This window comes from Cherax quadricarinatus, chromosome 18, assembly GCF_038502225.1.
Source record: "Cherax quadricarinatus isolate ZL_2023a chromosome 18, ASM3850222v1, whole genome shotgun sequence".
NCBI classification, from domain to species: domain Eukaryota; kingdom Metazoa; phylum Arthropoda; class Malacostraca; order Decapoda; family Parastacidae; genus Cherax; species Cherax quadricarinatus.
Window position 1 is genome coordinate 4,211,977 of NC_091309.1, and position 22,979 is coordinate 4,234,955.

Here is a 22,979-nt window from a genome sequence, read left to right on the forward strand (position 1 = left end):
TCTCAGCTTGCTTGCATAATGTCTTTTGAATTTGCTGTAAGGAGGCCTTTAAATCTATTTCATATTTTAAAGATGCATTTTTCCTTATTTAATTTCTCTATTAATTCTTCTTGCCTTACCTGAATTTGTTTAATCTTAACCATTCTATCTATCCATCCATCCACTAGTTTCCTTGTCTGCGGGTATACAAGCATTGCATTCCTTTAGAAATTGTGTTGTAAACCAAAGAATTACTGTAATGTTGTGCTACTCTTATTTCTTCTTGATACGTATATTTAATGTTATTCTTACCCCAGAAATTGATCCATGTTAATAATTTCCTTCTGTTTATTGGGCCATCTTTGGTGAGAGATGGCCAATGTGGTTAAAAAGCCTACATGGTATACAGTAAATTTTTTTTGTTCCTTTTTTTAACATGCTGGCCATCACCCCCTAAGACAGGATGATTCAAAAAAGAAGAAACACTTTTACCATTGGTCACTTGATCACCGTCTTGCCAGAGGCATGCTGACATTACGTGTCGAATGCCCCTCGAAACTGTAATATTCCCAATTCTTCTTCAGAGTGCAGGCAGTGTATTTACACCTCTGGCTAACCAGTTTTCTCTGAATCCCTTCATATATATCACCTTGCTCTCACTACAAGAGCATGTAAAGTCATGATAATCACTTGCTGCTACTCTTATGTAACACACTCGCATGCCTGTGGATGTCCAAGCTCTTCGCATACAAAACCTCTTGTGCCCTCCCCTCCCTACAGCATTTCCTAGGATAACCCTTACCTCACCAGGTCAACATCTGGGAAAGACCGGGGCCGGGACAAGACTGGCGAACCTACTACAACCCTTACCCCACCTTTCCACTGCAGATTTATACACCCTCCAAGTCATCCTACTTTGCTCCATCCTCTCTGATGTCCAAACCACCTCAGTAACTCCTCTTCAGCCCTCTGGATAATACTTTTAGTAACCCCACACCTTCTAATCTCCAAACTACAAATTCTCTGCATAATGTTCACACCATACATTGCCCTCAAACACATTTCAACTGCATTGTTCAAAACCCATGCTTCACACCCATGTTGTCCATATTCTAGGTTCCACTAAGTAAATCTTTACCTGAAATACACAAATAAGGAAGAGGCTAAATAAGAAGGCATAAACTACATAGAATGAGAGTTATATTCTTTATTTGTAACAACATCATAACCCTTGGTATCAATGGAATGATCTTAAATATGGCTTCACTAGCAGAGGCATGGTTTTTTGTTCATGATAAGGGCAAATGATTACTATTCCTCAGGTTTCTGAAGTGCAATTTGCTTGTCAGAGGCAATAGATTGTGAAAGTATTGTACCCTTAATGAAGATTTACTGACTTCCTAACTACAGCTGACATCATACACTGTGACCTCCTCTCCACAAATTTCACTATTCTTTAACGTAAGTATTGCCCATACCATGCACTGCTGAATGGGCTGTGTGCCATATTTTTTCTTTTTTACTATTATAATCCTGATTATATGAAAGGCATTTTGTTTTCCAGTTTGTCAAACTCAAGTTCACAATTGTGAATAATGTACTGTACATGAAAATTTTCAATATTTTGAAACTATCATTTCAACATACTTCACCAATTTTTAAAATCATTGTGAAGACTATATTTCGAAAGGAAATAACAAAATACCTTACAATCATTCAGAATGTTTACTAGGATATTCTACCTGAAATTGCAATCTAATTATAAACACTTAAACAATAAATTGTCATTAAATGAAGAATAAACAATATATTTTTAATTGACAACCATTACTGCATTATAATTCTCAATTACAAATTATAGATTCATTATTTGTATCAAGTTGAGAGTGTCAGAAATATTGAATAAACTTTCAAGAAAAGTAAATCTTATTTTCCATGGCATTACATACAGTATACGTATATATTTTTCTGTCACACAAGGAAAAGCCCATAGTTATGCAATATATTTCAAGCAGACTTAAAAATGAAATAAATAAAGCATTAGTCACAGGTGAATGGAAAGCCATGTAGACAGAAGATACTGGCTTGGCATGTTTTTAACTCTTAAACGGTCCAAACAAATCGATGTTCAAATCCGTAGTGCTCCAAAAGTAGATCTACGTTTTTTTTACATATTTTCAAAAATAACAAAAAAAAAATGTAGATAAAAGTTTTTTTTGCACATTTTTAAATGTAAAACAAGAAAGAAGATCTACATTTTTTTACATACTTTCAAATGTTGAAAAAACGTATATATACGTTTGGACCATTTAACCCTTTGAGGGTCGACAGGCCCTCTCCGAAACTCGTTCTCAGGGTCGGCCAAATTTAAAAAAAAAAAAAAATTATTTTCTCTTATGAAAAGATAGAGAATCTTTTCCCGATCATAAAGACACCAAAAGTTTGAAATTTGATAGAAAACTTACGGAATTATGCTCTCGCAAAGTTAGCGGTCTCGGCGATGTTTACGCATCGGCGATTTTGCCCACTTTGAGCCCCATTTTCGGCCAATTTCACTGTACTAGTCGACAAAAAACATGAATATTTCGCTAGAACTCCATTTTTTCTATCGAATGGGTGCAAGAAACCACCCTTTTATGAAATTCAACTATCCAGTACAGTGGTCAGAATTTAGCAATTTTGCCAATTTCACACAAATTTCAAAAGATGCCAATTTCTGAATAGGGTCCAGAATAAACAAGAAAGACATTCCTGGCATTAAAATGACATTTCCTCTAGTCATTAGTCATGTCTCAAGGCCCCTCTTATATTCTTTTGCTTTCCACTTTGAATTTTTATTCTCACAAAAAATATAAGATTTACTGTTATGCAGACTACTGCATTAGTGTAAAAAATGGTATAAATATTATTGGTGCACTTGTGAAAGAATATTAGACTCGCCAGTTGACGTGTATTGCACGCTTGGCACGATTTGTTTACTTTTGAAGTTTGGTAAAAATCGAACATTTCTGCTACTTTGAGCTCAATTTCAAGGCACCTTTCATTGTAAAACCAGTCAAAATCATCTCAATTTCTGTAATATATCTTCCATTCTATAAAATGAGACCAAGAAAACTAGAATACAACAATAAATACCATACGAAAATACACTGCAAAGTCGCTGATTTATTCCAAAAAAGTGGTCAAAGTTTTTTTTTTTCTCATTATGCACTGTGCTGCAGGATTTTTTTTAGACTGTGCACACTGACCACATAGACCCATTCTTTCATATGAAGGCCTACCAGCTTTCTCCCACTAGATTTGAGGCCGCTAGAATTTATGCGTACTAGTACGTCAAAAATCCCTACGCGTAAGACGTACTAGTATGACCAAAACCCTCAAAGGGTTAAGGGTTAATATAATAGGCAAGGGACCATTGGGTATTCTAGTTGGTAGTGAAAATATGTATCAGTCTAACTGCAAACCTCAGTATAGTCTGAGGACATTTTAGCAAGTAGTTAAGCAAACCCACAAACAGTTACAAAAATCAATTTAAGAGGAGACAAATGCATATATACAAACTAAGATACTTCACTTATAAAGACATTTTTGACTGCATAGAGATAATGAATAGTATATAAATTGCAAGATTTAACACTGTAAAAGTAAACTATAAAACAAATGTGAGCTGCTGACTGCACCCAGCATTGTAAAAATAAACCTTGTACAGTAATGGTAAGGTTAAGCTTTCCTCAAGTGTGCTTTATAATTACTGTACTCGCTTATCTTCTACAGTTGTACATGATGTGTTAGTCACTTCCATATGATTTTTCCATGGTACTTCATAAACAATAACATTGCAAATACTGTTGGGTTTACTGGGGTCCCTCTCACAGGTGCTCAAGTCCTGGACTTGTTCATCTTTCCTACATGTTGTCCAACTCAGTTGTACTTGAAACTTCCAGTTTATCCCACTTACTATCTGTTCAAAATAATAATAATCACATAAATACAAGAATCCTCTGCATTTTCATAATTACATGTTGAACACTATTTATTGTATATCTAGTAATACTTGTTTATATAAAATGACATTAATAATGTATATAGTCACATGAAATTGAATTTACTGACCTGCTTTTGAGCACTGATCACTTTCTCAACAACCCTGACATTAGGGTCATTAATCCTTGCATCCATTGACTTAACAGCAAACTCTGCCACTTTATCAATATTTTGATCAGGGAGTTGTACTGGTTCGTACCCTCCAAGAGCTGCTCTCCTGTTTCTGATACTTGGTAGCTCACCAGTACTATCATTACTATGATTTTGGCTGTAAAATTAATATGTAAACAGTTGACTTTATGGTAAATTAAAAAAATATTAAATTTGATTTTTTTCAATGAACCAGTCATATCCCACCGAGGCAAGGTGACCTAAAAAGGAAAACGAAAGCTTTTCTTTTTAATTTTAGTAAAATATATACAGGAGAAGTGGTTACTAGCCCCTTGCAACATGCATGGCTTATGGTGGAAGAGTTCTATTTGACTTCCCCATATAGATAAGAGGAAAGGAAGAACAAGAACCAAATAATATTAATGTATACTGTATTATATTGTATTCACCTACAAATAATTGCCTTAGTTTAATAATAATAAAAATAATTTTAATACTGTAATAATTTGGGATTGGTCCTATTCTTGAGTCCTGTTCTTTTAAAAAATCACAGGCTCTTGCACACAAAGCTATAAATGCAGCAACAGTGAAGAAATACCCAGTACTAAAGTTTATATTCAAGAGTGACAGTATGGTCATTAGAATAATTAGCTCTGAAAAAGAGATGTCATTTCAATTGAGACTTGAAAACATGAACAGATTCCAAAATCTTAACAACCTGTTGAACTGTCTAGGAGCTACATAAGCAAAGGATCTTTCTGTGAATGTATTCTTCCCAACAGCACGAGGCTCAGTCATCTAAAATGTTTGCAACAATTCACAAACATTCCCAAGCCCTTTGTAAAAGGTACAGTGGACCCCCGGTTAACGATATTTTTTCACTTCAGAAGTATGTTCAGGTGCCAGTACTGACCGAATTTGTTCCCATAAGGAATATTGTGAAGTAGATTAGTCCATTTCAGACCCCCAAACATACACGTACAAACGCACTTACATAAATACACTTACATAATTGGTCGCATTCGGAGGTGATCGTTATGCGGGGGTCCACTGTATTGGCATATCAGCCAGATATTTGGGTTGATTAAGATTAAAACTTTAAATGTTAATAAAAAGAGTTTAAATTCAATTCTTGCCTTCATAGGGAGCCAATAAAGCTCAAAGAGGTAGGAACTAGTGGGAATTCCAGTTGGAAGTAAAAGTATCAATCTATAAAGTGTGTCCTTTTACTTTACATATTGTCGGCATTTCTACCAACTTTATTACAGTATCAGTCTAGCTGCAAACCTCAGTATAGGCTGAGGTCATTTAACAAGTAATGAGGCAAATTCACAAATAGTTACAAAAAATAATTTGAGAGGAGACAGGTGCATAGATACAAACCAGGATACTTTGCTTACTAAGACATTTTTAACTGCAGAGATATACTGAATATATAAATTTTTTGTGGAAGTAAAATTATAAAATAAGTGTTGTTGACTGCACAGATCATTGTAAAAATAAACCTTGTGCAGTAATGGTAATGTTAAGCTTTTCTCAAGTGTGCTTTATAATTACTCACTTATCATCTTCCACAGTTGTACATGACGTGTCAGTCACTTCCATATGGTTTTTCCATGGTACTTCATAAACAATAACATTGCAAATACTGCTGGGTTTACTGGGGTCCCTCTCACAGGTGCTCAAGTCCTGGACTTGTTCATCTTTCCTACATGTTGTCCAACTCAGTTGTACTTGAAACTTCCAGTTTATCCCACTTACTATCTGTTCAAAATAATAATAATCACATAAATACAAGAATCCTCTGCATTTTCATAATTACATGTTGAACACTATTTATTGTATATCTAGTAATACTTGTTTATATAAAATGACATTAATAATGTATATAGTCACATGAAATTGAATTTACTGACCTGCTTTTGAGCACTGATCACTTTCTCAACAACCCTGACATTAGGGTCATTAATCCTTGCATCCATTGACTTAACAGCAAACTCTGCCACTTTATCAATATTTTGATCAGGGAGTTGTACTGGTTCGTACCCTCCAAGAGCTGCTCTCCTGTTTCTGATACTTGGTAGCTCACCAGTACTATCATTACTATGATTTTGGCTGTAAAATTAATATGTAAACAGTTGACTTTATGGTAAATTAAAAAAATATTAAATTTGATTTTTTTCAATGAACCAGTCATATCCCACCGAGGCAAGGTGACCTAAAAAGGAAAACGAAAGCTTTTCTTTTTAATTTTAGTAAAATATATACAGGAGAAGTGGTTACTAGCCCCTTGCAACATGCATGGCTTATGGTGGAAGAGTTCTATTTGACTTCCCCATATAGATAAGAGGAAAGGAAGAACAAGAACCAAATAATATTAATGTATACTGTATTATACAGTGGACCCCCGCATAACGGACGCCTTGCATAGCGGACAATCCGCATAGCAGACGCTTTGATCGCTAAAATTTTGCCCCGCATAGTGCCCAAAAACCCGCTCAGCGGCCTTCGTCCGAGACGCGTCCAATGTGCGGCCTGAGCCACGCTCACATGTTCCGCGGGTGGCATTGTTTACCAGCCAGCCTCCGCGGTAACATCCAAGCATACAATCGGAACATTTTGTATTATTACAGTGTTTTTGGTGAGTTTTTTCTGGAAAATAAGTGACCATGGGCCCCAAGAAAGCTTCTAGTGCCAACCCTACAGCAATAAGGGTGAGAATTACTATGGAGATGAAGAAAAAGATCATTGATAAGTATGAAAGTGGAGTGCGTGTCTCCGAGCTGGCCAGGTTGTATAATAAACCCCAATCAACCATCGCTACTATTGGTGGTACAGCTGCTGCTGCTGCTGTATCACCGTCAGCTGCTGCTGCACTGTCAGCTGCTGCTGCTGTACCACCGTCAGCTGCTCCTGCTGCTGTAGTACCGTCTGCTGCTGCTGTAGCATCATCTGCTGCTGCTGTAGCATCGTCTGCTGCTGCTGTAGCATCGTCTGTTGCTGCTGTAGCATCGTCTGTTGCTGCTGTACCACCGTCAGCTGCTGCTGCTGCTGTAGCATCGTCTGCTGCTGCTGCTGCTCTAGCATCGTCTGCTGCTGCTGTAACATCGTCAGTTGCTGCTGTAGCATCGTCTGCTGCTGCTGTAGCATCGTCTGTTGCTGCTGTAGCATCGTCTGCTGCTGCTGCTGCTGTAGCATCGTCTGCTGCTGCTGTAACATCGTCAGCTGCTGCTGCTGCTGCTGTAGCACCGTTGTTGGTGTGGCTTATTGAGAATACCAAGAAACAATTAACCCCAGAGGATTTGCCACCCAGGATAGCCCAAAAAAGTCAGTGTCATCGAAGACTGTCTAACTTATTTCCATTGGGGTCCTTAATCTTGTCTCCCAGGATGCAACCCACACCAGTCGACTAACACCCAGGTGAACAGGGAAAATGCCTGGAACTAGTGCTCATATTGGTGAATTTAGAGCCAGCAAAGGTTGGTTTGAGAGATTTAAGAATCGTAGTGACATACACAGTGTGATAAGGCCTGTTCTGGAAGAAAATACCAAACAGGACCTACAGTACTCAGGAGGAAAAGGCACTCCCAGGACACAGTGTCTCATCAGTCATTGCTGCATCTTCAATAAAGGTAAGTGTCATTTATTCTTCATTTAGTAGAGTAGTACATGCACAATATATATTGTGCATGTACTACTCTACTATTGTGCATGTATCCTTCTCTTTGTGTGTAGGAAAATGTATATTTCATGTGGTAAAATTTTTTTTTTCAAACTTTTGGGTGTCTTGCACGGATTAATTTGATTTCCATTATTTCTTATGGGGAAAATTCATTCACATAGCGAACATTTCGCATAACAGCCAGCCCTCTTGCACGGATTAAGGTCACTATGCGGGGGTCCACTGTATTGTATTCACCTACAAATAATTGCCTTAGTTTAATAATAATAAAAATAATTTTAATACTGTAATAATTTGGGATTGGTCCTATTCTTGAGTCCTGTTCTTTTAAAAAATCACAGGCTCTTGCACACAAAGCTATAAATGCAGCAACAGTGAAGAAATACCCAGTACTAAAGTTTATATTCAAGAGTGACAGTATGGTCATTAGAATAATTAGCTCTGAAAAAGAGATGTCATTTCAATTGAGACTTGAAAACATGAACAGATTCCAAAATCTTAACAACCTGTTGAACTGTCTAGGAGCTACATAAGCAAAGGATCTTTCTGTGAATGTATTCTTCCCAACAGCACGAGGCTCAGTCATCTAAAATGTTTGCAACAATTCACAAACATTCCCAAGCCCTTTGTAAAAGGTACAGTGGACCCCCGGTTAACGATATTTTTTCACTTCAGAAGTATGTTCAGGTGCCAGTACTGACCGAATTTGTTCCCATAAGGAATATTGTGAAGTAGATTAGTCCATTTCAGACCCCCAAACATACACGTACAAACGCACTTACATAAATACACTTACATAATTGGTCGCATTCGGAGGTGATCGTTATGCGGGGGTCCACTGTATTGGCATATCAGCCAGATATTTGGGTTGATTAAGATTAAAACTTTAAATGTTAATAAAAAGAGTTTAAATTCAATTCTTGCCTTCATAGGGAGCCAATAAAGTTCAAAGAGGTAGGAACTAGTGGGAATTCCAGTTGGAAGTAAAAGTATCAATCTATAAAGTGTGTCCTTTTACTTTACATATTGTCGGCATTTCTACCAACTTTATTACAGTATCAGTCTAGCTGCAAACCTCAGTATAGGCTGAGGTCATTTAACAAGTAATGAGGCAAATTCACAAACAGTTACAAAAAATAATTTGAGAGGAGACAGGTGCATAGATACAAACCAGGATACTTTGCTTACAAAGACATTTTTAACTGCAGAGATATACTGAATATATAAATTTTTTGTGGAAGTAAAATATAAAATAAGTGTTGTTGAATGCACGGATCATTGTAAAAATAAACCTTGTACAGTAATGGTAATGTTAAGCTTTTCTCAAGTGTGCTTTATAATTACTCACGTATCATCTTCCACAGTTGTACATGACGTGTTAGTCACTTCCATGTGGTTTTTCCATGGTACTTCATAAACAATAACATTGCAAATACTGCTGGGTTTATTGGGGTCCTTTTCACAGGTACTCAGGTCATGAACTTTTTCCTCTTTCCTACATGTTGTCCAGCTTAACTGTACTTGAAGTTTCCAGTTTATGCCACTTACTATCTGCTCAAAATAATAATAATCACATAACTACAAGAATCCTCTGCATTTTCATAATTACATATTAAACACCACATATTATATAACAAGCAAGACTTTTTTTTTTTTTTAAATAACATTAATATTGTTTTGTCCTAGGTAGTAGGTTGGTAGACAGCAACCGCCTAGGGAGGTACTACCGTCCTGCCAAGCGAGTGTAAAACGAAAGCAAGACTTTTTTTTTTTTTTTTTTTTAAATAACATAAATATTGTGTTGTATATACCCACATCAAATTAAATTTACTGACCTGCTTTTGAGCACTTATCACTTTCTCAACAACCCTGACATTAGGGTCATTAATCCTTGCATCCATTGACTTAACAGCAAACTCTGCCACTTTATTAATATTTTGATCAGGGAGTTGTACTGGTTTGTACCCTCCAAGAGCTGCTCTCCTCCTCCTGATGCTTGGTAGTTCATCAGTATTATCATTACTATGATTTTGGCTGTAAAATTAATATTTAAGCAGTTGATAATGCTTAATTTAAAAAGTATATATACTGTAATTTATTGTATTTGTCTACAAGTAATTGTCTTTATTTAATTATAATATAAATGAGATTGGTATTCTTGAGTGCCTGTTCTTTAAAACATAATTACAGTCACTCACACACAAAACCATAAATGCAGCAATGATAAAGAAATATCCAGTAATATGGTGACAGTATGGTCATTAGAATAAATACGTTTTGGGAAAAAGATGTCATTTCAATTGAGATTTGAAAACATGAACAGACATTAAAAAACTGTTGAAATGTCTAGGAGCTACATAAGCAAAGGCTCTTTCTATGAAGGTATTCTTCCCTACAGCACGAGGCTGAATCATCTAAAAGGTTCACAACGCTTCATAGAAACATTCTCAGGCCCTTTGTAAAAGTTACTTTAAATGTTAATACAGTTTAAATTCAATCTTTGCCTTCAAAGGGGGCCAATACATCTCATACAAGGAGAGACTAGGAAGAATTCCAGTTTTAAGTGAAAATATCAGTCTAGCTGCAAACCTCAGCATATGCTGAGGTCATTTTATCAAGTACGTAGTTAGGTAAATTTAGGTAGATAAAAGACTGTTGAGTAGACTTCAGGATGTACATGTTTATAGAGGGGCCACAGATATATCAGATCACTTTCTAGTTGTAGCTACACTGAGAGTAAAAGGTAGATGGGATACAAGGAGAATAGAAGCATCAGGGAAGAGAGAGGTGAAGGTTTATAAACTAAAAGAGGAGGCAGTTAGGGTAAGATATAAACAGCTATTGTAGGATAGATGGGCTAATGAGAGCATAGGCAATGGGGTCAAAGAGGTATGGGGTAGGTTTAAAAATGTAGTGTTAGAGTGTTCAGCAGAAGTTTGTGGTTACAGGAAAGTGGGTGCGGGAGGGAAGAGGAGCGATTGGTGGAATGATGATGTGAAGAGAGTAGTAAGGGAGAAAAAGTTAGCATATGAGAAATTTTTACAAAGTAGAAGTGATGCAAGGAGGGAAGAGTATATGGAGAAAAAGAGAGGTTAAGAGAGTGGTGAAGCAATGTAAAAAGAGAGCAAATGAGAGAGTGGGTGAGATGTTATCAACAAATTTTGTTGAAAATAAGAAAAAGTTTTGGAGTGAGATTAACAAGTTAAGAAAGCCTAGAGAACAAATGGATTTGTCAGTTAAAAATAGGAGAGGAGAGTTATTAAATGGAGAGTTAGAGGTATTGGGAAGATGGAGGGAATATTTTGAGGAATTGTTAAATGTTGATGAAGATATGGAAGCTGTGATTTTGTGTTTACCTGGAGTTTACCTGGAGAGAGTTTCGGGGGTCAACGCCCCCGCGGCCCGGTCTGTGACCAGGCCTCCTGGTGGATCAGCGCCTGATCAACCAGGCTGTTGCTGCTGGCTGCACGCAAACCAACGTACGAGCCACAGCCCGGCTGATCAGGAACTGACTTTAGGTGCTTGTCCAGTGCCAGCTTGAAGACTGCCAGGGGTCTGTTGGTAATCCCCCTTATGTGTGCTGGGAGGCAGTTGAACAGTCTCGGTCCCCTGACACTTATTGTATGGTCTCTTAACGTGCTAGTGACACCCCTGCTTTTCATTGGGGGGATGGTGCATCGTCTGCCAAGTCTTTTGCTTTCGTAGTGAGTGATTTTCGTGTGCAAGTTCGGTACTAGTCCCTCTAGGATTTTCCAGGTGTATATAATCATGTATCTCTCCCTCCTGCGTTCCAGGGAATACAGGTTTAGAAACCTCAAGCGCTCCCAGTAATTGAGGTGTTTTATCTCCGTTATGCGCGCCGTGAAAGTTCTCTGTACATTTTCTAGGTCGGCAATTTCACCTGCCTTGAAAGGTGCTGTTAGAGTGCAGCAATATTCCAGCCTAGATAGAACAAGTGACCTGAAGAGTGTCATCATGGGCTTGGCCTCCCTAGTTTTGAAGGTTCTCATTATCCATCCTGTCATTTTTCTAGCAGATGCGATTGATACAATGTTATGGTCCTTGAAGGTGAGATCCTCCGACATAATCACTCCCAGGTCTTTGACGTTGGTGTTTCGCTCTATTTTGTGGCCAGAATTTGTTTTGTACTCTGATGAAGATTTAATTTCCTCATGTTTACCATATCTGAGTAATTGAAATTTCTCATCGTTGAACTTCATATTGTTTTCTGCAGCCCACTGAAAGATTTGGTTGATGTCCGCCTGGAGCCTTGCAGTGTCTGCAATGGAAGACACTGTCATGCAGATTCGGGTGTCATCTGCAAAGGAAGACACGGTGCTGTGGCTGACATCCTTGTCTATGTCGGATATGAGGATGAGGAACAAGATGGGAGCTAGTACTGTGCCTTGTGGAACAGAGCTTTTCACCGTAGCTGCCTCGGACTTTACTCTGTTGACGACTACTCTCTGTGTTCTGTTAGTGAGGAAATTATAGATCCATCGACCAACTTGTCCTGTTATTCCTTTAGCGCGCATTTTGTGCGCTATTACGCCATGGTCACACTTGTCGAAGGCTTTTGCAAAGTCTGTATATATTACATCTGCATTCTTTTTGTCTTCTAGTGCATTTAGGACCTTGTCGTAGTGATCCAGTAGTTGAGACAGACAGGAGCGACCTGTTCTAAACCCATGTTGCCCTGGGTTGTGTAACTGATGGGTTTCTAGATGGGTGGTGATCTTGCTTCTTAGGACCCTTTCAAAGATTTTTATGATATGGGATGTTAGTGCTATTGGTCTGTAGTTCTTTGCTGTTGCTTTACTGCCCCCTTTGTGGAGTGGGGCTATGTCTGTTGTTTTTAGTAACTGAGGGACGACCCCCGTGTCCATGCTCCCTCTCCATAGGATGGAAAAGGCTCGTGATAGGGGCTTCTTGCAGTTCTTGATGAACACAGAGTTCCATGAGTCTGGCCCTGGGGCAGAGTGCATGGGCATGTCATTTATCGCCTGTTCGAAGTCATTTGTGTATAGGGCAAGGAGGAACAACATCTTGTAGGAGTGAGGAAGAGCCAGTTGTGAGTGTGGGGGAAGTTCGTGAGGCAGTAGGTAAAATGAAAGGGGGTAAGGCAGCCGGGATTGATGGGATAAAGATAGAAATGTTAAAAGCAGGTGGGGATATAGTTTTGGAGTGGTTGGTGCAATTATTTAATAAATGTATGGAAGAGGGTAAGGTACCTAGGGATTGGCAGAGAGCATGCATAGTTCCTTTGTATAAAGGCAAAGGGGATAAAAGAGAGTGCAAAAATTATAGGGGGATAAGTCTGTTGAGTATACCTGGCAAAGTGTATGGTGGAGTTATTATTGAAAGAATTAAGAGTAAGACGGAGAATAGGATAGCAGATGAACAAGGAGGCTTTAGGAAAGGTAGGGGGTGTGTGGACCAGGTGTTTACAGTGAAACAAATAAGTGAACAGTATTTAGATAAGGCTAAAGAGGTCTTTGTGGCATTTATGGATTTGGAAAAGGTGTATGACAGGGTGGATAGGGGGGCAATGTGGCAGATGTTGCAGGTGTATGGTGTAGGAGGTAGGTTACTGAAAGCAGTGAAGAGTTTTTACGAGGATAGTGAGGCTCAAGTTAGAGTATGTAGGAAAGAGGGAAATTATTTCCCAGTAAAAGTAGGCCTTAGACAAGGATGTGTGATGTCACCGTGGTTGTTTAATATATTTATAGATGGGGTTGTAAGAGAAGTAAATGCGAGGGTCTTGGCAAGAGGCGTGGAGTTAAAAGATAAAGAATCACACATAAAGTGGGAGTTGTCACAGCTGCTCTTTGCTGATGACACTGTGCTCTTGGGAGATTCTGAAGAGAAGTTGCAGAGATTGGTGGATGAATTTGGTAGGGTGTGCAAAAGAAGAAAATTGAAAGTGAATACAGGAAAGAGTAAGGTTATGAGGATAACAAAAATATTAGGTGATGAAAGATTGGATATCAGATTGGAGGGAGAGAGTATGGAGGAGGTGAATGTATTCAGATATTTGGGAGTGGACGTGTCAGCGGATGGGTCTATGAAAGATGAGGTGAATCATAGAATTGATGAGGGGAAAAGGGTGAGTGGTGCACTTAGGAGTCTGTGGTGACAAAGAACTTTGTCCTTGGAGGCAAAGAGGCGGAATGTATGAGAGTATAGTTTTACCAACGCTCTTATATGGGTGTGAAGCATGGGTGATGAATGTTGCAGCGAGGAGAAGGCTGGAGGCAGTGGAGATGTCATGTCTGAGAGCAATGTGTGGTGTGAATATAATGCAGAGAATTCGTAGTTTGGAAGTTAGGAGGAGGTGCGGGATTACCAAAACTGTTGTCCAGAGGGCTGAGGAAGGGTTGTTGAAGTGGTTCGGACATGTGGAGAGAATGGAGCGAAACAGAATAACTTCAAGAGTGTATCAGTCTGTAGTGGAAGGAAGGTGGGGTAGGGGTCGGCCTAGGAAAGGTTGGAGGGAGGGGGTAAAGGAGGTTTTGTGTGCGAGGGGCTTGGACTTCCAGCAGGCATGCGTGAGCGTGTTTGATAGGAGTGAATGGAGACAAATGGTTTTTAATACTTGACGTGCTGTTGGAGTGTGAGCAAAGTAACATTTATGAAGGGGTTCAGGGAAACCGGCAGGCCGGACTTGAGTCCTGGAGATGGGAAGTACAGTGCCTGCACTCTGAAGGAGGGGTGTTAATGTTGCAGTTTAAAAACTGTAGTGTAAAGCACCCTTCTGGCAAGACAGTGATAGAGTGAATGATGGTGAAAGTTTTTCTTTTTCGGGCCACCCTGCCTTGGTGGGAATCGGCCAGTGTGATAATAAAAAAAAAATAGTTAGGTAAACCCACAAACAATTACAAAAATCAGTTTAAGATGAAACAAATGCATAGACACAAACCAAGATACTTTGCTTATGAAGACATTTTTGACTGCACAGAGAGAATGAATATATAAATTGCAAAATTTAACATTTTGGTTGTGAAAGGAAACTATAAAATAAGTGTGAGCTGCTGACTGCACCCAGCATAGTAAAAATAAAACTTGTACAGTAATGATAAGGTTAAGCTTTCCTCAAGTGTGCTTTATAATTACTCACTTATTAGCTTCTGCAGTTGTACATAACGTGTTAGTCACTTCCATGTGGTTTTTCCATGGTACTTCATAAACAATAACATCACAAATATTGCTGGGTTTACTAGGGTCCTTCTCACAGGTGCTCAAGTCCTGGACATTTTCCTCTTTCCTACATTTTGTCCAGCTCAACTGTATTTGAAACTTCCAGTTTATGCCACTTACTATCTGCTCAAAATAATAAGTCACATAAATACAAGATTACTCTACCTTTTTATAATTACGTATTGAACACCATTTATTGTATATCTAGTAATATTTGTTTATATAAAATGACATTAATAATGTATATAGTCACATGAAATTGAATTTACTGACCTGCTTTTGAGCACTGATCACTTTCTCAACAACCCTGACATTAGGGTCATTAATCCTTGCATCCATTGACCTTACAGCAAACTCTGCCACTTTATCAATATTTTGATCAGGGAGTTGTACAGGCTCGTACCCTCCAAGAGCTGCTCTCCTGTTTCTGATGCTTGGTGGTTCACCTGTATTATCATTACTGTGATTTTGGCTGTAAAATTAATATGTAAACAGTTAACTTTATGCTAAATTAAAAAAATATTAAATTTTTATTTTTTTAACGACCCGGACATATCCCACCAAGGCTAGGTGACCTAAAAAGAAAAATGAAAGCTTTTCTATTAAGTGTTAATATCAGTCTAACTGCAAACCTCACTATAAGCTGAGGATATTTTAGCAAGTTGTGAAGCAAACAAACAAACAATTACAAAAAATCAGTTTGAGAGAAAACAGATGCATAGATACAAACCAGGATACTTTGCTTGCAAAGACATTTTTGACAGCAGAGATATACTAAATATATTAAATTGGTTGTGAAAGTAAAATATAAACTAAGTGTTAGTTGTTGACTGCATGCATCATTGTAAAAATAAACCTTGTACAGTAATGGTAATGTTGAACTTTCCTCAAGTATGCTTTATAATTACTCACGTATCATCTTCCACAGTTGTACATGATGTGTCAGTCACTTCCATGTGGTTTTTCCATGGTACTTCATAAACAATAACATTGCAAATACTGCTGGGTTTACTGGGGTCCTTCTGACAGGTGCTCAGGTCCTGAACTTTTTCCTCTTTCCTACATGTTGTCCAGCTTAACTGTACTTGAAGTTTCCAGTTTATGCCACTTACTATCTGCTCAAAATAATAATAATCACCTAAATACAAGAATCCCCTGCATTTTCATAATTACATATTAAACACCTCATTTTTCTTGTAAGACTTTTTTTTAAATAACATTAATATTGTGTTGTATATACCCACATTAAATTAAATTTACTGACCTGCTTTTGAGCACTTATCACTTTCTCAACAACCCTGACATTAAGGTCATTAATCCTTGCATCCATCGACTTAACAGCAAACTCTGCTACTTTATTAATATTTTGATCAGGGAGTTGTACAGGTTCATATCCTCCAAGAGCTGCTCTCCTCCTCCTGATGCTTGGTAGTTCATCAGTATTATCATTACTATGATCTTGGCTGTAAAGTCAATATTTAAACAGTTAATGCTAAATTTAAAAAATATATATATACAGTATATACTGCAATTTATTGTATTCATCTACCAGCAAGCGTGCGTGAGCGTGTTAGATACGAGTGAATGGAGACGAATGGTACTTGGGACCTGACGATCTGTTGGAGTGTGAGCAGGGTAATATGTAGTAAAGGGATTCAGGGAAACCGGTTATTTTCATATAGTCGGACTTGAGTCCTGGAAATGGGAAGTACAATGCCTGCACTTTAAAGGAGGGGTTTGGGATATTGGCAGTTTGGAGGGATATGTTGTGTATCTTTATATGTGTATGCTTCTAAACTGTTGTATTCTGAGCACCTCTGCAAAAACAGTGATAATGTGCGAGTGTGGTGAAAGTGTTGAATGATGATGAAAGTATTTTCTTTTTGGGGAGTTTCTTTCTTTTTTGGGTCACCCTGCCTCGGTGGGAGACGGCCGACTTGTTGAAAAAAAAAAAAAATCTACCAGAAATTGTCTTTATTTAATAATAATAATAATACAAATGGGATTGGTATTCTTGGTGCCTGTTCTTTAAAACATAATCACAGGCACTCGCACACAAAGCCAAAAATGCAGCAATGATGAAGAAATACCCAATACTAAAATACGTATACATTCAAGAGTGACAGTATGGTCATTAGAATAATAGCCTCTAGAAAAGAGATGTCATTTCAATTGAGACTTGAAAACATGAACAGACGCTAACAAACTGTTGGACTGTTTAGGAGCTACATAAGCAAAGGCTCTTTCTGTGAATTTATTCTTCCCAATAGCACGAGGCTCGATCATCTTAAAGGTTCGCAAGAATTCACAGAAATATTCCCAGGCTCTTTGTAAAAGATACTGGCATATCAGCAGGATATTTGGGATAATTAAGCTTAGTAACTTTAACCCTTTGACTGTTGCGGTCGTATATATACGTTTTACGAGGTGCCGTGTTTGACGTATATATACTCATAAATTCTAGCGGCTTCAAATCAAGCAGGAGAAAGCTGGTAGGCCCACATGTGAGAGAATGGGTCTGTGTGGTCAGTGTGCACCATATAAAAAAAATCCTGGAGCACGCAGTGCATAATGAGAAAAAAAAAACTCCGACCGTTTTTTTTAATTAAAATGCCGACTTTGTGGTCTATTTTCGTATAGTATTTATGGTTGTATTCTCGTTTTCTTGGTCTCATTTGATAGAATGGAAAACATATTACAGAAATAGAGGTGTTTTTGATTGATTTTACTATAAAAAGAACCTAGAAATGGAGCTCAAAGTAGGGGAAATGTTTGATTTTTGCCAATGTTCAAAAGTAAACAAATGATGCCATTGTCCAATAAATGTCCAACTAGCCATTCTAATATGCAGTCATGAATGGGTTGATGTTATTTATACAGTTATTACAGCATTGCAGTAGTCTGCATAATAGTAAGTCTAATATTTTTTGTTTGAATAAAAATTCAAAATAGAAAGCAAGAGTAATATCAGAGGGGCCTGGAGACGTGACTGATGAACAAAGAAAACGTTATTTTAGAGCCTGGAATGTCTGCATTGTTCATTCTGGACCTTATATAGAAATTGTCATAGTTTTTAGTTTTCGTGAAATTGGCCAAATTGCAAATTTCTGACCACATTATTAGGTAGTTGAAATCAGTAAATAGGCAGTTTCTTGTACTCAATCGATAGAAAAAATGAAGTTCTAAAGAAATAGCTATGAGTTTGGGCGACTGGAACAATGGAATTAGCCGAAAATAGGGCTCAAAGTGGGCGAAATCGCCGATTTGTAAACAGCGCCGAGGTCGCTAACTTCGCGAGAGCATAATTCCGTCAGTTTTCCATCAAATTTCGTTTTTTTTGGTGTCATTACAATCGGGAAAAGATTCTCTATCATTTCATAAGAAAAAATTATTTTTTTTTTTTTTAAATTTTGCGACACCAGGAGACACCTCAGGATTGGGGGTTGCGACAGTCAAAGGGTTAAATGTTAATAAATATTTTAAATTCAATTCTTGCCTTCATAAGGAGGCCATTCAGCCCATATAAGTAAGGACTATTGGGAATTCCAGTTGGAAGTTAAAATATCAGTCTAGCTGCAAACCTCAGTATAGGCTGAGGTCATTTTAGCAAGTAGTTAGGTACACCCACCAACAAACAATTACAAAAATTAATTTGAGATGAAACAAATGCATAGATACAAACCAAGATGCTTTGCTTATGAACATAATATATATATTGCAAAATTTAATAGTTTGGTTGTAAACGTAAAATATAAAGTAAGTGTGAGCTGCTGACTGCACCCAGCATTGTGAAAATAAACCTTGTACAGTAATGGTAAGGTTAAGCTTTCCTTAAGTATGCTCCATAATTACTCACTTATTATCTTCTACATTTGTACATGATGTGTTAGTCACTTCCATGTGGTTTTTCCATGGTACTTCATAAACAATAACATCACAAATACTGCTGGGTTTATTGGGGTCCTTCTCACAGGTGCGCAAGTCCTGGACTTGTTCATTTTTCCTACATGTTGTCCAGCTCAGCTGTACTTGAAACTTCCAGTTTATGCCACTTACTATCTGCTCAAAATAATATTAATCGCATAAATACAAGAATCCTCTGCATTTTCATAATTAAATATTGAACACCATATATTGTATATCCAGCAATTCTTTTTTTAGGTAAAATATGTAACATTAATACTGTGTTGTATATACCCACATGAAACTGAATTAACTAACCTGCTTTTGAGCACTGATCACTTTCTCAACAACCCTGACATTAGGATCATTAATCCTCGCATCCATTGACGTAACAGCAAACTCTGCTACTTTATCAATATTTTGATCAGGGAGTTGTACAGGTTCATATCCTCCAAGAGCTCCTCTCCTGTTTCTGATGCTTGGTAGTTCACCAGTATTATCATTACTATGATTTTGGCTGTAAAATTAATAAGTAAACAGTTGACAATGCTAAATTTAAAAAAAAATATATACCCAGTTGACCCTTGAATAACACAGGTTTGAACTATGTAGATCCACTTATACACAGGCTTTTTTCAACAGGTATATGGGAACATTTTTTGCCAATTTGCAACTGAAAAAATAAGAAAGGTATGTCATGAATGCATAAAATATACATAAAAACTAGTCTATTTTATCATTTACTACAAAAAATATACACAAATCTATTATAAAAAGATAAAATTTATCAAAACTTACACAAACAATTGCAGATCATACATGTTCCATTCATAGTCGAGAGAAATGTGAACATACATAAAGATGCAATATTAAATCATTAATAAACGCGATTTTTTATTTTCACGTTATTTTTCATATTTGATGTCTAGTGTTAGTAATACGTAACTGTACTGTAATTTTATTGTATTCGTCTACCAGTAATTGTCTCTATCTAATAATAATATAAATGGAATTAGTATTCTAGAGTGGCTGTTCTTTAAAAAATATCACAGGCACTCGCACACAACCATCAATGCAGCAACGATGTATAATTTCACTTTACCAGCTGTATAAGAAATTATAGATGTATGTGTGAGAATGTACTCACCTAATTGTGGTTGCAGGGGTTGAGACTCAGCTACTGGCCCTGCCTCTTCACTGATCGCTACTAGGTCCTCTCTCTCTCTGCTTCCTGAGCTTTGTCATACTTCATCTTAAAGCTATGTATGGTTCCTGCCTCCACTACATCACTTGCTAGGCTATTCTACTTCCTGACGACTCTATGACTGAAGAAATACTTCCTAACATCTGTCTGACTCGTCTGAGTCTTCAGCTTCCAATTGTGACCCCTTGTTTCTGTGTCCCCTCTCTGGAACAACCTTCTCTATCCACCTTATCTATTTCATGCAGTATTTTGTATGTCATCATGTCTCCCCTGACCCTCCTGTCCCCCAGTGTCGTCAGTCCGATTTCCCTCGACCTTTCTTCGTAGGACATACCCCTGAGCTCTGGAACTAGCCTTGTTGCAAATCTTTGCACTTTCTCTAATTTCTTGACGTGCTTGACCAGGTGTGGGTTCCAAACTGGTGCTGCATACTCCAGTATGGGCCTGATGTACACAGTGTACAGTGTCTTGAACGATTCCTTACTAAGGTATCGGAACGCTATTCTCAGGTTTGCCAGGCGCCCATATGCTGTAGCATATGGGCTCTTCGACTGATCTCCTTGTTTTCCTCGGTCCTTTGCCTTCTATACCTCTTCCATTCTCTAATGCACTTAGTTTTTGCCTCCCTGCACCTTCGGGTAAACCAAGGACTCGCTTTGGTCTTCCCATTGTTTCTGTTGCCCTTGGGAACAAACCTTTCCTCTGCCTCCTTGCATTTTGTTCTTACATATTCCATCATTTCATTTACTGACTTACCTACCATTTTTCTGTCCCACTGCACCTCCCGCAGGAAGTTCCTCATACCTGCGTAGTCCCCCCTTTTATAGTTTGGCTTTTTCCCTTTGACTCCTGTTACCCTCTCCACTTGTAACTCTACTATGTAATCAAAACTCAGGACTACGTGGTCACTAGCTCCGAGCTCTTTGTGTATATTAGCAGTATACTTGTATACGTGTGGTAGTGATATAGATGTTGGATTGTGAGATTCTCTATATGTAAGGAAAATTTGCGAGTTCTCAGGCAAGAGTGACAGTACCGTCATTAGAATAATAAGCTCTAGAAAATAGATGTCATTTCATTTGACAATTTGAAAACATGAACAGATTCCTAAGTCTTAAACCTCTTCAAGGGAGGGCTCCTTGGCGTGGTGAAGAGGCTCTTGGTCTGAGGAATTAGACCTGTCGGTCTACTTCCTCAGACCGAACCTAATTACCCCCCAATCCCCTGTTCCCTATCCCATCCTCCCCATCCTCCCCTTTTTCCTTTCCTCCCACCCCTCCCTTTTGCCCTTCCTTTTTGGCCTTTTTTTTTATCTTTGCACACTAGTTCCTAGGTAGGGGAAAGGGTACTGGGGTCCATCCCATTCCGTTGAGGTTCTTGGCGGTGGCGTAGTTTGCCGTGGAATCTGGATTGCCTGGGGATGTCCTGATCCCTCTCCGGTATCCCGGAGGGTGGCTTTGGGTGTCTCTCAGGCGACGGGTGTATCTCTGGAAGCCACCTTTCGGATTCCGGGGGTGGTGGCCGAAGGAGGTATGCTTTGTGGCGGATTTCCGGCCGCCCTCTCTTTTGTCCACCAAGGTAGCTCGGCAGATGTGAGGTTGCTATCCCGGATTGCCGGTTTACTGGCATGATGGGTAGGGTATGGCACGGGTTCCATGCTGCATCTGAGCTACTTGCGGTGCTGAGGTCCTCTTGGGCGCGGAGGGAGATTTCTGGCCCTTTCATTCCTCCTAGGAACTATCCCTCCCCGGTCCCCCCTTTTTTTTATTCTTTTTTTTATTCTTTTTTTTATTTTTATTTTCTTTTCTTCTTTCTTTTTTTTTTTCTTAAAAACAAAAAGAAAGAAGTAACCTAACCATGGCAGCCCTAGTCCATGAACCTGCTACCCCCGGGCCCCTTCTTGATACCGCACCCTGTTCTGACCCTGCCTCGTCTTTGGACCACTCTTCGGACACTCCTCATGCCTCTGTACCTCTTGCCGGTGCTGTTTCCTCACCCGCTTCAGGTACTGAGGCCTCGACTGACTCCTTCGATTTATCTGACCTTCGCTCTCCTCTTGACTATGCTTCCGGCCTCTCCCTCTACGGTGCGGCAATTTTCGAATCGCCGGCCCGTTCCACGTCGGACCAACTCTGGTCCCACGCCTAAACGCCAACGACAGTTACCTGCTGATGATACTTCTCCACCTTCTCGTTCTTCTCAGAAAAGATCGACACGTCCTTCACTACCTTTCCACGCTCAGTTTCAGACTGCACAATGGACTAAATTCTTCACTTTACGACCGACTTCCTCTACTGCCTATCTTTCTGACCACAGTATTGGCAAGGCACTCCTACGCCATGTTGGTAAAGATATTTCTTTTCATGCTCTTAAGAGCGGTACTCGCATCATCACCGTACAGAATGCTACCCAGGCTCATGAGCTTTCTCGTCTTTCCCATATCGATACTGTTCCTGTCACTGTTGAAAAGCATCATTCCATCAATTCTTGTAGTGGTACCGTCATTCTGCCCCATACCATAGTTCAACAAAATTTCCAGACATGTGGCACTGACATTCATGAACAGCTGGAACTCCAAGATCTCCCAATCCTCAAGGTAGACACTTATGTTCTTCCTGCCCGCGAGCGGAGACGATACCCTAGCAATGTGGCTCGTTTAACTTTTGACAGCCGTGAACTCCCATCCTCAGTTTATGTAGCAGGACATCGGTTACAAGTTCGAAAGGTGATCCCTACACCGCAACAGTGTAGAAATTGCTGGCGATTTGGCCATCCAGCGAAATATTGCAGATCTATCGCCGAATGCCCAGTCTGTGGTGCCGATGACCATTCTAATACGTCTTGCAATCGACCTCCCTC

General features: G+C 38.8%; 1 protein-coding gene and 1 long non-coding RNA gene across 5 annotated transcripts in view; one reads left to right on the top strand and one right to left on the bottom strand.

The window, feature by feature from the left end:
- The first annotated feature begins 229 nt into the window (after positions 1–229).
- Positions 230–22,979, top strand: part of LOC138852852 (uncharacterized) — a 54,166-nt gene continuing 31,416 nt past the window's right edge. Inside the window, exon 1 of the long non-coding RNA XR_011392130.1 lies at positions 230–1,440. This is a non-coding gene — a long non-coding RNA (uncharacterized lncRNA). The remainder of the gene's footprint in view (positions 1,441–22,979) is intronic.
- The window catches only part of LOC128689303 (uncharacterized), a 106,746-nt gene continuing 86,791 nt past the window's right edge, over positions 3,025–22,979 (bottom strand). For 2 of the 4 annotated variants that reach the window (XM_070086102.1, XM_070086100.1), the window contains 12 exons: positions 19,235–19,433; positions 18,870–19,072; positions 16,278–16,476; positions 15,926–16,128; positions 15,287–15,485; positions 14,934–15,136; positions 9,652–9,850; positions 9,165–9,367; positions 6,051–6,249; positions 5,696–5,898; positions 4,093–4,291; positions 3,027–3,940 (listed from right to left, as the gene is read on the bottom strand). In XM_070086102.1, the coding sequence (XP_069942203.1) occupies positions 3,728–3,940; positions 4,093–4,291; positions 5,696–5,898; positions 6,051–6,249; positions 9,165–9,367; positions 9,652–9,850; positions 14,934–15,136; positions 15,287–15,485; positions 15,926–16,128; positions 16,278–16,476; positions 18,870–19,072; positions 19,235–19,433 (2,422 nt within the window). In that variant the 3' untranslated portion in view covers positions 3,027–3,727. Of the gene's footprint in view, positions 3,941–4,092; positions 4,292–5,695; positions 5,899–6,050; positions 6,250–9,164; positions 9,368–9,651; positions 9,851–14,933; positions 15,137–15,286; positions 15,486–15,925; positions 16,129–16,277; positions 16,477–18,869; positions 19,073–19,234; positions 19,434–22,979 lie in introns of all 4 variants that reach the window. The other 2 variants (XM_070086101.1, XM_070086103.1) reach the window with 2 other exon arrangements.